The sequence below is a fragment of the Entelurus aequoreus genome, linkage group LG27, assembly GCF_033978785.1.
Source record: "Entelurus aequoreus isolate RoL-2023_Sb linkage group LG27, RoL_Eaeq_v1.1, whole genome shotgun sequence".
Lineage (NCBI taxonomy): Eukaryota > Metazoa > Chordata > Actinopteri > Syngnathiformes > Syngnathidae > Entelurus > Entelurus aequoreus.
The window spans coordinates 19,660,394-19,672,870 of NC_084757.1; the positions used below are offsets into that span (position 1 = coordinate 19,660,394).

A 12,477-nucleotide genomic window follows, 5' to 3' on the forward strand; every position below is an offset into this window, starting at 1 on the left:
ACCCCTGAGGCCGACTCACCGAACCCCTAGGGTTCGATCGAACCCAGGTTAAGAACCACTGCCTTAAACCTACATTACAAGACTCATCTTTTGTGTGTTTGTGTATACCATTATCCCCGCCTCCGCCCACAGTGGCAAATCGAGTGAATGGTTGACAGGAGATTTCACTCCATTTCTTTCATTACGATATACAGTAGATAGCTCAAAAAGTTATGGGTATATTTTGATTAAACTTTCAGGGACTCGGATCATCATCTGGCAAAGGTCTGCCCTCTCTGCCTGCTTTTCTAGTCTATTTATGGATCATCTAAACATGTCAAAAATTGCTTACTACCATATTGTTCCAGGTACTGTATAAGAACAATCACAATGATGGTAAAAGATGGGTTTCCCTAGACTTGAGGTGTAAAGATGTATACATGTGAACCAACTTGTCCCTTAGCAAATCTGAGCTTTTTGTTCTGTTCCACATTAGTGACCATCGAGATGTGCAGCTGCGACACAGAGCAACACCCTAAAAAAATCCATTAAAAAGGTCTTACAAGTTAGCAACAGAGGCGTTATAATAATAATAATAATAATAATAATAATACCTGGGATTTATATAGCGCTTTTCTAAGTACCCAAAGTCGCTTTACATGTTAAAAATGATGCTAATTATCAGATACTGTAGTCATGATCAATGACGCCAAGTTTTCAAACAAACGTTAACCAGATAAGACATTTGAGAATCCTTTTTAATTGCAAATTACTAGTGTTAATGATTTTTTTGAATATAGGATTTTTGGTTTAAAAAAATATTTGTCTCTGTGACTATAGTATATACCAGTGGCGGGGTTTCTCACCGAGGCCTTCAGTGATGTCCTACTTAGTCCGACTTCCCCTCTCAAAATACCGTAATTGATATCACCACATGGAGACGGCTGGAGATACTACCGTATTCTTCGGAGTATAAGTCGCTCCGGAGTATAAGTCGCTCCGGAGTATAAGTCGCTCCGGAGTAAAAGTCGCGCCGGCCGAAAATGCATAATAAAGAAGGAAAAACACATATAAGTCGCACTGGAGTATAAGTCGCATTTTTTGGGGAAATTTATTTGATAAAACCCAACACCAAGAATAGACATTTGAAAGGCAATTTAAAATAAATAAAGAATATTGAACAACAGGCTGAATAAGTGTACGTTATATGAGGCATAAATAACCAACTGAGAACGTGCCTGGTATGTTAACGTAACATATTATGGTAAGAGTCACTCAAATAACTATAACATATAGAACATGCTATACGTTTACTAAACAATCTGTCACTCCTAATCGCTAAATCCCATGAAATCTTATACGTCTAGTCTCTTACGTGAATGAGCTAAATAATATTATTTGATATTTTACGGTAATGTGTTAATAATTTCACACATAAGTCGCTCCTGAGTATAAGTCGCACCCCCGGCCAAACTATGAAAAAAACTGCGACTTATAGTCTGAAAAATACGGTATACAGAAACACGCTTGCACACCACTGCGCATTGAAGCCCCTCAACAGTGTACAAAACAGCGCATTCAACATTCAATAAACCCGCTTCAGCAGTTAAAACATATCTTACGTGGTACTGTCAAAATTAAAAGAATTGTATAAAACAAATGAAACATGAAAAAATAAAGAAATAAAATATTTGGACTCCCAACTTGTAAGACCCATCCGACGCCGTATAAGCCGGTGGTACCGTCGTAGTCGGTTGATTTGCGTGAAAGTGGCGGGCAAACCATTTCACCGCCGTTGTTGTGTGAAAATGTGATTGCCTGCCAAAAATTTATTTCCTTCGCGGAAGTGCACTCCGCTCGCTAAACCTGCATTGCTCGGCTTCGTCTGTCCACAACTAGGTGTAAGACACACACTTTATCTTCATGGTTATTGTACCGGTGAGTTTTCTGTGGCTTTCTATGGCTCCGGTGCCACTTCCTGTTTTTGCAACTTGTGATTGGATACTCACTTGGGACTCCCAAGTGAGTATCCAATATATATATATATATATATATATATATATATATATATATATATATATATATATATATATATATATATATATATATATATATATATATATATATATATATATATATATATATATATATATATATATGTATATATATATATACACAACTTTAAACATCAACATTGTCTTATTACACAAATACAACTATTTTGCAACATTGTTTAGAAGTCAGTTTTAAAGGACATGTATGTACAAAACCTCAAACCAGTGAAGTTGGCACGTTGTGTAAATTGTAAATAAAAACAGAATACAATGATTTGCAAATCCTTTTCAACTTATATTCAATTGAATAGACTACAAAGACAAGATATTTAATGTTCGAACCGAGAAACTTATTATTTTTTTTTTTTAGCAAATAATCATTAACTTAGAATTTAATGGCAGCAACACATTGCAAAAAAGTTGGCGCAGGGGCATTTTTACCACTGTGTTACATGGCCTTTCCTTTTAACAACACTCAGTTAACTTTTGGGAACTGAGGAGACCAATTTTTGACGCTTTTCAGGTGGAATTCTTTCCCATTCTTGCTTGATGTACAACTTAAGTTGTTCTGTGTTGTGGTATTTTAGGTTTCATATTGTGCCACACATTTTCAATGGGAGACAGGTCTGGACTACAGGCAGGCCAGTCTAGTACCTGCACTCTTTTACTATGAAGCCACGCTGTTGTAACACGTGGCTTGGCATTGTCTTGCTGAAATAAGCAGGGGCGTCCATGATAATGTTGCTTGGATGTCAACATATGTTGCTCCAAAACCTGTATGTACCTTTCAGCATTAATGGCGCCTTCACAGATGTGTAAGTTACCCATGTCTTGGGCACTAATACACCCCCATACCATCACAGATGCTGGCTTTTCAACTTTTTCTGGATGGTTCTTTTCCTCTTTGGTCCGGAGGACACAACATCCACAGTTTCCAAAAACAATGTGAAATGTGGACTCGTCGGACCACACAACACTTTTCCATTTTGCATCAGTCCATCTTAGATGAGCTTGGGCCCAGCGAAGTCCGCTGCGTTTCTGGGTGTTGTTGATAAATGGCTTTCGCTTTGCGTAGTAGAGTTTTAACTTGCACTTACAGATGTAGCGACCAACTGTAGTTACTGACAGTGGGTTTCTGAAGTGTTCCTGAGCCCATGTGGTGATATCTTTTACACACTGATGTCGCTTTTTGATGCAGTACCGCCTGAGGGATTGAAGGTCACGGGCATTTAATGTTGGTTTTCAGCCTTGCTGTTTACGTGCAGTGATTTCTCCAGATTTTTTTGGACCTTTTGATGATATTACGGACCGTAGATGGTGAAATCCCTAAATTCCTTGCAATAGCTTGTTGAGAAATGTTGTTCTTAAACAATTTGCTCAGGCTTTTGTGGTGACCCTTGCAAAAAATAACAAAGTTTTCAAGTTCAAACGTTAAGTATCTCGTCTTTGCCGTCTATTCAATTGAATAAAGGTTGAACAGGATTTGCAAATCATTGTATTCTGTTTTTATTTACCATTTACACATCGTGCCAACTTCACTGGTTTTGGGTTTTGTACAGTCAAGGTTGTATCAATGTCTTGTGCCTGCTGGGACACCAGCAGACCAATCCCAGACTAAACCTCTCTTCCTCTCCCTGCAGCACCGCCTCGCCACCAAATGTGAGGATAATCAACGGCTACGTGACAGTGGAGCCTCCACTAACCCGCCTCGAGCCAAGCAAACACATAGAGGTCCACGCCGTGGACCAACACCCGAGTTCGACGTCCTGGACACGGCCCAGTGCCTCATCAGCGCCGCCTCCATCAGTCCGGGGCTCACTGACACTGACGTGCGCTTTAGTCTGCTTGCTCTCACACATGCTGCTGACCTCATGACCACAAGCAAACAATGCAGCAGAACGTCACAAAAAAAGGAAAATTAGCACAACGCGGGAACGTTTTTAGAGACAACACAATGAAGAGATCGCCTATTTAGAGCTTGTGTAGTCACGACCATCACACACGTAATACTGAGTCTATGATTAACATTGATATTACACATTGAAGATAATAACTCTGTCAAATAACAGAGCTGTGTTGTGTGTTTTTTTTTGTAAATTGTGCATTTGTCCATAAAGAAATATTGTATATTTATTATGTCTGAATAGAAAAAAAAAGAATATATTTTCTTGCTTTTTCGGATATATTTAGAAAAATAAAAGAGTGGAAAAACTGAGCATGGGGACCTGACTGATTGTTCTTTCTAATTGGTTAAAAATTTCTAACTGTTTTTTGTCCACCAAAACTCATCTATTTATTCAACTTCAACTTATTATTATTATTCTTTTCCAGATTTTGGCGCGCTCTACTTTCCACATTTTTCACCCGATTCAAACCATTCCAACTTCAAACTGTTCAGCCTATTCGGGAATCGCGGGCTTTCCCTCCCTTAACAAAAATTCCTAGATTTCCCAGAATTCCAGGTTTTCCGGGACATTTTTCCCCATTCAAAATGAATTGGCCATTTTTCAAACTTCCACCATTTCCACATTTTTCAACCGATTCAAACCATTCCACCTTCAACACATTTCACCATTTTGGAAATTCAAACTACCGTATTTTTCGGAGTATAAGTCGCACCAGAGTATAAGTCGAACCTATATATATATATATATATATATATATATATATATATATATATATATATATATATATATATATATATATATATATATATATGTATAAATTGGCCCTAGTGTGTGAATGTGAGTGTGAAGGTTGTCTGTCTATCTGTGTTGGCCCTGTGATGAGGTGGCGACTTGTCCAGGGTGTACCCCACGTTCCGCCCGAATGCAGCTGAGATAAGCTCCAACATTCCCCGCAACCCCAAAAGGGACAAGCGGTAGAAAATGGATGGATGGATGGATGTATACACTACCGTTCAAAAGTTTGGGGTCACCCAAACAATTTTGTGGAATAGCCATAATTTCTAAGAACAAGAATAGACTGTCGAGTTTCAGATGAAAGTTCTCTTTTTCTGGCCATTTTGAGCGTTTAATTGACCCCACAAATGTGATGCTCCAGAAACTCAATCTGCTCAAAGGAAGGTCAGTTTTGTAGCTTCTGTAACGAGCTAAACTGTTTTCAGATGTGTGAACATGATTGCACATGGGTTTTCTAATCATCAATTAGCCTTCTGAGCCAATGAGCAAACACATTGTACCATTAGAACACTGGAGTGATAGTTGCTGGAAATGGGCCTCTATACACCTATGTAGATATTGCACCAAAAACCAGACATTTGCAGCTAGAATAGTCATTTACCACATCAGCAATGTATAGAGTGTATTTCTTTAAAGTTAAGACTAGTTTAAAGTTACCTTCATTGAAAAGTACAGTGCTTTTCCTTCAAAAATAAGGACATTTCAATGTGACCCCAAACTTTTGAACGGTAGTGTGTATACCGTATTTTTCGGAGTATAAGTCGCTACGGAGTATACGTCGCACCGGCCGAAAATGCATAATAAAGAAGGAAAAAAACATACATAAGTCGCACTGGAGTATAAGTCACATTTTTTGGGGAAATTTATTTGATAAAACCCAACACCAAGAATAGACATTTGAAAGGCAATTTAAAATAAATAAAGAATAGTGAACAACAGGCTGAATAAGTGTACGTTATATGAGGCATAAATAACCAAGTGAGAACGTGCCTGGTATGTTAACGTAACATATTATGGTAAGAGTCATTCAAATAACTATAACATATAGAACATGCTATACGTTTACCAAACAATCTGTCACTCCTAAATCGCTAAATCCCATGAAATCTTATACGTCTAGTCTCTTACGTGAATGAGCTAAATAATATTATTTGATATTTTTACGGTAATGTGTTAATAATTTCACATATAAGTCGATCCTGAGTATAAGTCGCACCCCCGGCCAAACTATGAAAAAAACTGCGACTTATAGTCCGAAAAATACGGTACCTTTTTTACAAGTTCAAAAAAATTCCAGGATTTTCCATAATTCCTTCTTTTTCAAAGCCCTATTTCCACCCTTTTATCTGGCGGCTACCCCTTCCACATTTTTCAACACATTTCAACCATCAAAATATTCCTCTTAATCAGGACAAACAAACAAAATTGTTTTTCGAAATGGAAAAATTCACAGTTTTCCCGAAACTCCAGGAATTCCATAAAAACATTTCTCAATTCAACATGTTGCTACTTCAACATTTCTCGACCGATTTGAAAAATGTCAACACCAACCATTTCAACTCATTAAGACCATTCAAGTTTTTTTTTTACCATTTTCTAAAAAATTCCCGCTTTTCCCGAAATTCCCAAATTTTTACTGAAATTCCCATTGGAATGAATGGGACATTCTTCAAAGTTCCACAATTCCCACATTCTTCATCTGATTCAAACCATTGCAACATCAACACATTCCACTCATCCTGGACATTCAAACTAACACTTTCCCAAGTTCCAAACCAAATTCTGGTTTTCCTGGAAATTCAAACCATTCCAACATTCAAACCATTTCAGCATTCAAACGATTTCAACATTAAAATTATTTCAGCATTTAAATGATTTCAACATTCAAACCGTTTCTACATTCAAACTATTCTTACATTCATTCTGTCAGCATTTCAGTTCAACTTCAGCATTGAAGCATTCACACGCAATTCCTTCAGAAATGGCCTCTTCTAATGACATGTACATTTACGCTAGAGTTGAAATATAATCCTGCTCCTGTTTGATATCAATTGTAAGCTTAGTTAAATAAATGTATCATATATACATCATTCACCACTGCAAGAGATCTATTTGTTACACATACTGAAATAGTAACGTTTGAGTGCAGAAACTAAAGGGACTATCAGTAATTGTTGAGACATGGAGAAATGGTTAAAAAATAAACTGCCGTATTTTCCGCACTATAAGGCGCACCTAGAAACCTCCAATTTTTTAAAAAGCTGACGGTGCGCCTTATAACCCGGTGCGCCTTATATATGGACCAATATTGAGCCACAACAGGTCTTGCAACCCCAGCCTCTACTGTAGCGTCTATTCTATGCGCCTTATAATGCGGTGCGCCTTATATATGAACACAGTTTTAAAATAGGCCATTCATTGAAGGTGCGCCTTATAATCCGATGTGCCTTATAGTGCGGAAAATACGGTAAGTACCTACATGGAGTCCCTGCTTCAAATGTATTTAAAATCTCGCCTCCTTCTTGTGAACCCTATATTGTGAATCGACTCGTCTCGTGAGATGAGTCTATGGTCCCACCCCTAAATAGAAGTTCTAAAACCACTACTAGGATTGCCTGTACTTTTGGAAATCAATAAAATAATTTGGCTTTTTGTACTGTTTTCTCAAAGCTGTATCATGTAAGCAAAACAAACATCGATTGGTATGATGCATTTTATACCATTGTAAACTTCAATACACCGACAACAAACATGTACAGTTATTCAAAAACAAACAAAAAGCTGAAGATCCATGAGCAGCGAGTGACATGTGGTCAATGCATTATACTTGTACAGCGCTTTTCTACTTTTGGAGGTACTCAAAGCCCTTTGACACTATTTCCACTTTTACACACATTAATGGCGGGGGCTGCCATGCAAGGCCCTAACCACGACCCACCAGGAGCAAGGGTGAAATGTAGTCACCTAGTTTTGTCCCGATACCAATATTTTGGTACCGGTACGAAAATTATTTTGGTAATTTTGTAAATAAAGGGGACCACAAAAAATTGCATTATTGGCTTTATTTTAACAAAAAATCTTAGGGTACATTAGACATATGTTTCTTATTGCAAGTTTGTCCTTAAATAAAATAGTGAACATACAAGACAACTTGTCTTTTATTAGTAAGTAAGCAAACAAAGGCTCCTAATTTAGTCTGCTGACATATGCAGTAACATATTGTGTCATTTATCATTCTATTATTTTGTCAAATTTATGAAGGACAAGTGGTAGAAAACGATTTATTAAGCTACTTCTTCATTTACTGTTAATATCTGCTTACTTTCTCTTTTAACATGTTCTATCTACACTTCTGTTAAAATGTAATAATAACTTATTCTTCTGTTGTTGATACCACACATTTGGGTATCAATCCGATACCAAGTAGTTACAGGATCATACATTGGTCATATTCAAAGTCCTCATGTGTCCAGGGACATATTTCCTGAGTTTATAAACATAATATACATTTTAAAAAACGAAAGAAGATGTTGTGATGCCAAAAAATATTGACATAATCAAAGTAGTATTGACTAGATACACTCCTGTACTTGGTATCATTACAGTGGATGTTAGGTGTACTTTATCAGAGGCGGTATAGTACCGAAAATGATTCATTAGTATCGCGGTAGTAATGAATCAACCCTATGTCCGACTTTAATGATTACCTCTCAAAATACCATAATAGACGTCACCACATGACCATTGCTGGAGGAATACTATACAGGAACACATTTACGCACTACTGCTTATTGAATCACATTAACAGTGTACAAAATGGGTTATTTTCTGGCGCATTTAAAAATAAATGAAAACGCATCAGCAATTAAAACATATCTTATGTGGTACTGTCAAAATAAAAATTGCTAAAAAAGGAAAAAAAAAAAAAAATTAACTGACAATTAGTAGGACCTATTCGACGCCGTATAAGCCAGTGGTACCCCTCGTCGTCGACTTATTCGAGTGGAAATGGCGAGCATTTCATCGCCAGAACAGCCGAGCTAGCTTTCGGGGTTGGCCGACATCGTCTCACAAGATGTAGTTTCTCTTTAAATATCCTTCTTGAAAATGGCCTTGCAAATATATATCTGCCACCTAATCAACATTTGATGAGGTGGTGACTTCTCAGCTTCACTCTCACTTCTCGCTTCCTGCTAAATTGAAACTTGTGAATGGATACTCACTTTGGAGTGACAAGTGAGTATCCAATCACAGTCTCGTTAACATCAGGCTACTTAGATAGGCTACTGTCAACAACTTGTGATCTGATTGGCTATCGCAACTGTCTATCAACTGTATGTGTTCTCAAATTCATCCGCTAACGGTCCCGGTGAGTATCCAATCACAGGACGCGTAAATGTCACGTTCAACGTGAGGCCATCGAGAAGGCCTTACTGACAACAACTTGTGATCTGATTGGCTATCGCAATTGTCTATCAACTGTATGTGCTTGTTTACTTACAGTGCACAGACGCCCGTATTGTTGATTCTGAAGCTGAATTCTGATTGGATACAAACTAAAACTAAAAACAGCAGCACTGGAAGGAGCATATTATGACATGAAGAGAATATGAATACTTTTAGAAATTTAGGGAAAGTAAATAAAAAAATAATTGTATCTTTAATTATGATTTGTGGTTATTTTAGGCCTGCAAAGAAGGCCTTGCTGGCCCTGACGGCCCACCACTGAAGTGTCTTGCTCAAGGACACAACGGTCATGGCTAAGATGGTGAAAGCTGGGATCGAACCCGGAACCCTCAAGTTGCTGGCACGGCTGCTCTCCCACCCGAGCCACGCCGCCCCCAATGATGCTACCAAAATAAATACTATTATTTGACGTGTTATAAATGAAATTAAGGATTATTAAAAAACATTTTTTACATTTTGAATGTGAGTGTGAATGTTGTCTGTCTATCTGTGTTGGCCCTGTGATGAGGTGGCGACTTGTCCAGGGTGTACCCCGCCTTCTGCCCGAATGCAGCTGATATAGGCTCCAGCACCCCCCGCGACCCAAAAGGGACACGCGGTAGGAAATGGATGGATGGATGGATAAACAAAACCGATAAATTACAAGACAGAAAGCCAATCTCATGGCACAATCCTTCATAGACTGTGCTGAGACCTTTGAAACTAAAAGAAATAAGGAGGAATTTTATGGCTTTTAAGGCCAAGCTTCTAATTGGAGAAAGATAAACGCATGGACTTGTTATATAAATAAAGATAAGACCAGAAATGGTTTTCATTTGTCTTAAATAACATTTTTTTTTACTAAAAGTGATTTTTTTTCTCTCATTTTTGTTGTTGTTGCAACCTGTGTTAATATTAGCGCACACAAATTAGACAATAGTGTTAAACCGGAGCTCTTTAGCACCGTCTTAGTGGCTCCTTGGAGCTTTTTCAAAAATGGAAAAAGATGAGTGAAAAATATGTTGTTTTAATAATGTTTCTGTAGGAGGACAACATAACACAAACCTTCCTAATTGTTAGAAATCCCACTGTTTATACTAAACATGCTTCACTGATGACAGCATTTGACCAGCGCCGTTTTGTCCTACTAATTTTGGCTGTCCTTGAACTCACCGTAGTTTTACTTTCTGCCACAGAAAGACGTGTTTTATGCCACTCCTTTGTCTCATTTTGTCCACCAAACGTTTTATGCTGTGCGTGAATGCACAAAGGTGAGCTTTTGTTGATGTTATTGACTTGCATGGAGTGCTAATAATCCATGCTAACATGCTATTTAGGCTAGCTGTATGTACATATTGCATCATTATGCCTTGTTTGAGCTTATTTAATTTCCTTTACTTAAGTCCTCTGTGTGTTTAATTTATGTTTGCATGTCTCATAACACATTATCTGCATGTAATATTGGCTGCATTTCTGGTTGTGTGCCATGTTGTTCCAGACCACAGCAAACCTTACCCAGCTTGCAAAGATGGTTATAAATCCATTATAATTTATTGCCAATTCCTTTAACTTGGGCACACTCATTTTTACCTTTGGCAGTTTTAAGCCAGTCATTTCCAGGAGTTATCTCACCCTCTGAGACTCTTACTTACATAACACTTATATAAGGATCCAAACAGATTAGTTTTTTGTATTTTTGGTCCAATATGGCTCTTTCAACATGTTGGGTCCCCTGTGTTAAACTGTCTTATGTCACTGAATCGTAGCTGTCATATTTAAATGTGTTCAGCTACTGTATCACATAATACCGCCTCCTGCTGGCTGAAATGAAGAACTACCGCACGGCACTCTGTTAAGATTGCAAAACAATAAATGACAACAAAATAAATTAATAAACAAGAATGGTTTCCTAAGCCGTAGACTTTATATCTTAGAGTTGGAGAAGGGCAGTATTTAATTTAAAATGGTATTTTCTCATTGAGACAAGGAGTCTATTTTGCAAGAGGTTGTTAACACGCTGCAGTTTGCTTTTGCACCACTAGATGGTGCCAAAGTCACATGCTAACTTCTGGTGCCGCCCAGAAAGTGAAATAATCTATTTTGTTGGTGCTATAAATGGCTTAAATCACTACTGTATGGATATATAAAGCAAAAGAATGAACTCCAATGCTGCTAAAACTGTCGAATAGATGTAATATAGGAAATATAATGGTCATGTACAAAAATAGTCACCTAATTGCAGGTGTTTATTTTATTTTATTTATATTTATTGACACTCCTGCAGTAAAGTATTCTCTTTGGCTGTGTTTTAGGCTTTTTGTGGCTATGCAACCATGACACATTTAGGGTAATAAAAAAATAAAAAAGGCTACAAATGATTATATTTGATCATTATATTTAATCATTAGTATCAACATTTCATATATATATATATATATATATATATATATATATATATATATATATATATATATATATATATATATATATATATATATATATATATATATATATATATATATATATATATATATACATATATATATATATATATATATATATATATATATATATATATATATATATATATATATATATATATATATATATATATATATATATATATATATATATATATATATATAATTTGCAGATGTTGACCCAAATAAGAAAAATAATGTTCATGTGAAATTCAGGTGATGCATATGAAATTAATGTAATTAGGCACAAATAAACAATCCAATGCGATAAGTATCAAAATTACGCCTTTAAAAATATAGCAGCATTTAACATTATGCACATAATGACTAGTTATAGTTGTATAACATGTTTGTCTTTTTTCCCCTTTAGTTAAAGATGATGTTTGCAAAACATAACTATTACAAATTAATACTTTTTTTTTTTTAATCTATTTGTATTTTGCATGTTGTACCTAATGCAGTGGCCTGTTTTTTAAGGGTATGTGAGATTAATACATTTAAATGTAATACAGTGAACTTGAATTAGCATTGGTGTTTTTAAGGTAATTATTATTATTTATTTATTTTTAATATTATTTATTTTATTTATTTATTATTAAATCAACATAAAAAACACAAGATACACTTTACAGTTAGTGCACCAACCCAAAAACCCTCCATCCCCATTTACACTCAGGGGGGGGGTCCTCTCCAAGGTTTCTCATAGTCATTCACATTGACGTCCCACTGGGGTGAGTTTTCCTTGCCCGTATGTTGGCTCTGTACCGAGGATGTCGTTGTGGCTTGTACAGCCCTTTGAGACACTTGTGATTTAGG

At 36.5% G+C, this 12,477-nt stretch overlaps 1 protein-coding gene across 2 annotated transcripts in view; it reads left to right on the plus strand.

Annotated features, from left to right (window-relative positions):
* Nucleotides 1–4,235, plus strand: part of trabd2b (TraB domain containing 2B) — a 217,944-nt gene extending 213,709 nt beyond the window's left edge. For both annotated transcript variants that reach the window (XM_062038890.1, XM_062038891.1), the window contains exon 7: nucleotides 3,674–4,235. In XM_062038890.1, coding sequence (XP_061894874.1) covers nucleotides 3,674–3,908 — 235 coding nt within the window. In that variant the 3' untranslated portion in view covers nucleotides 3,909–4,235. The remainder of the gene's footprint in view (nucleotides 1–3,673) is intronic.
* Nucleotides 4,236–12,477: the final 8,242 nt, after the last annotated feature.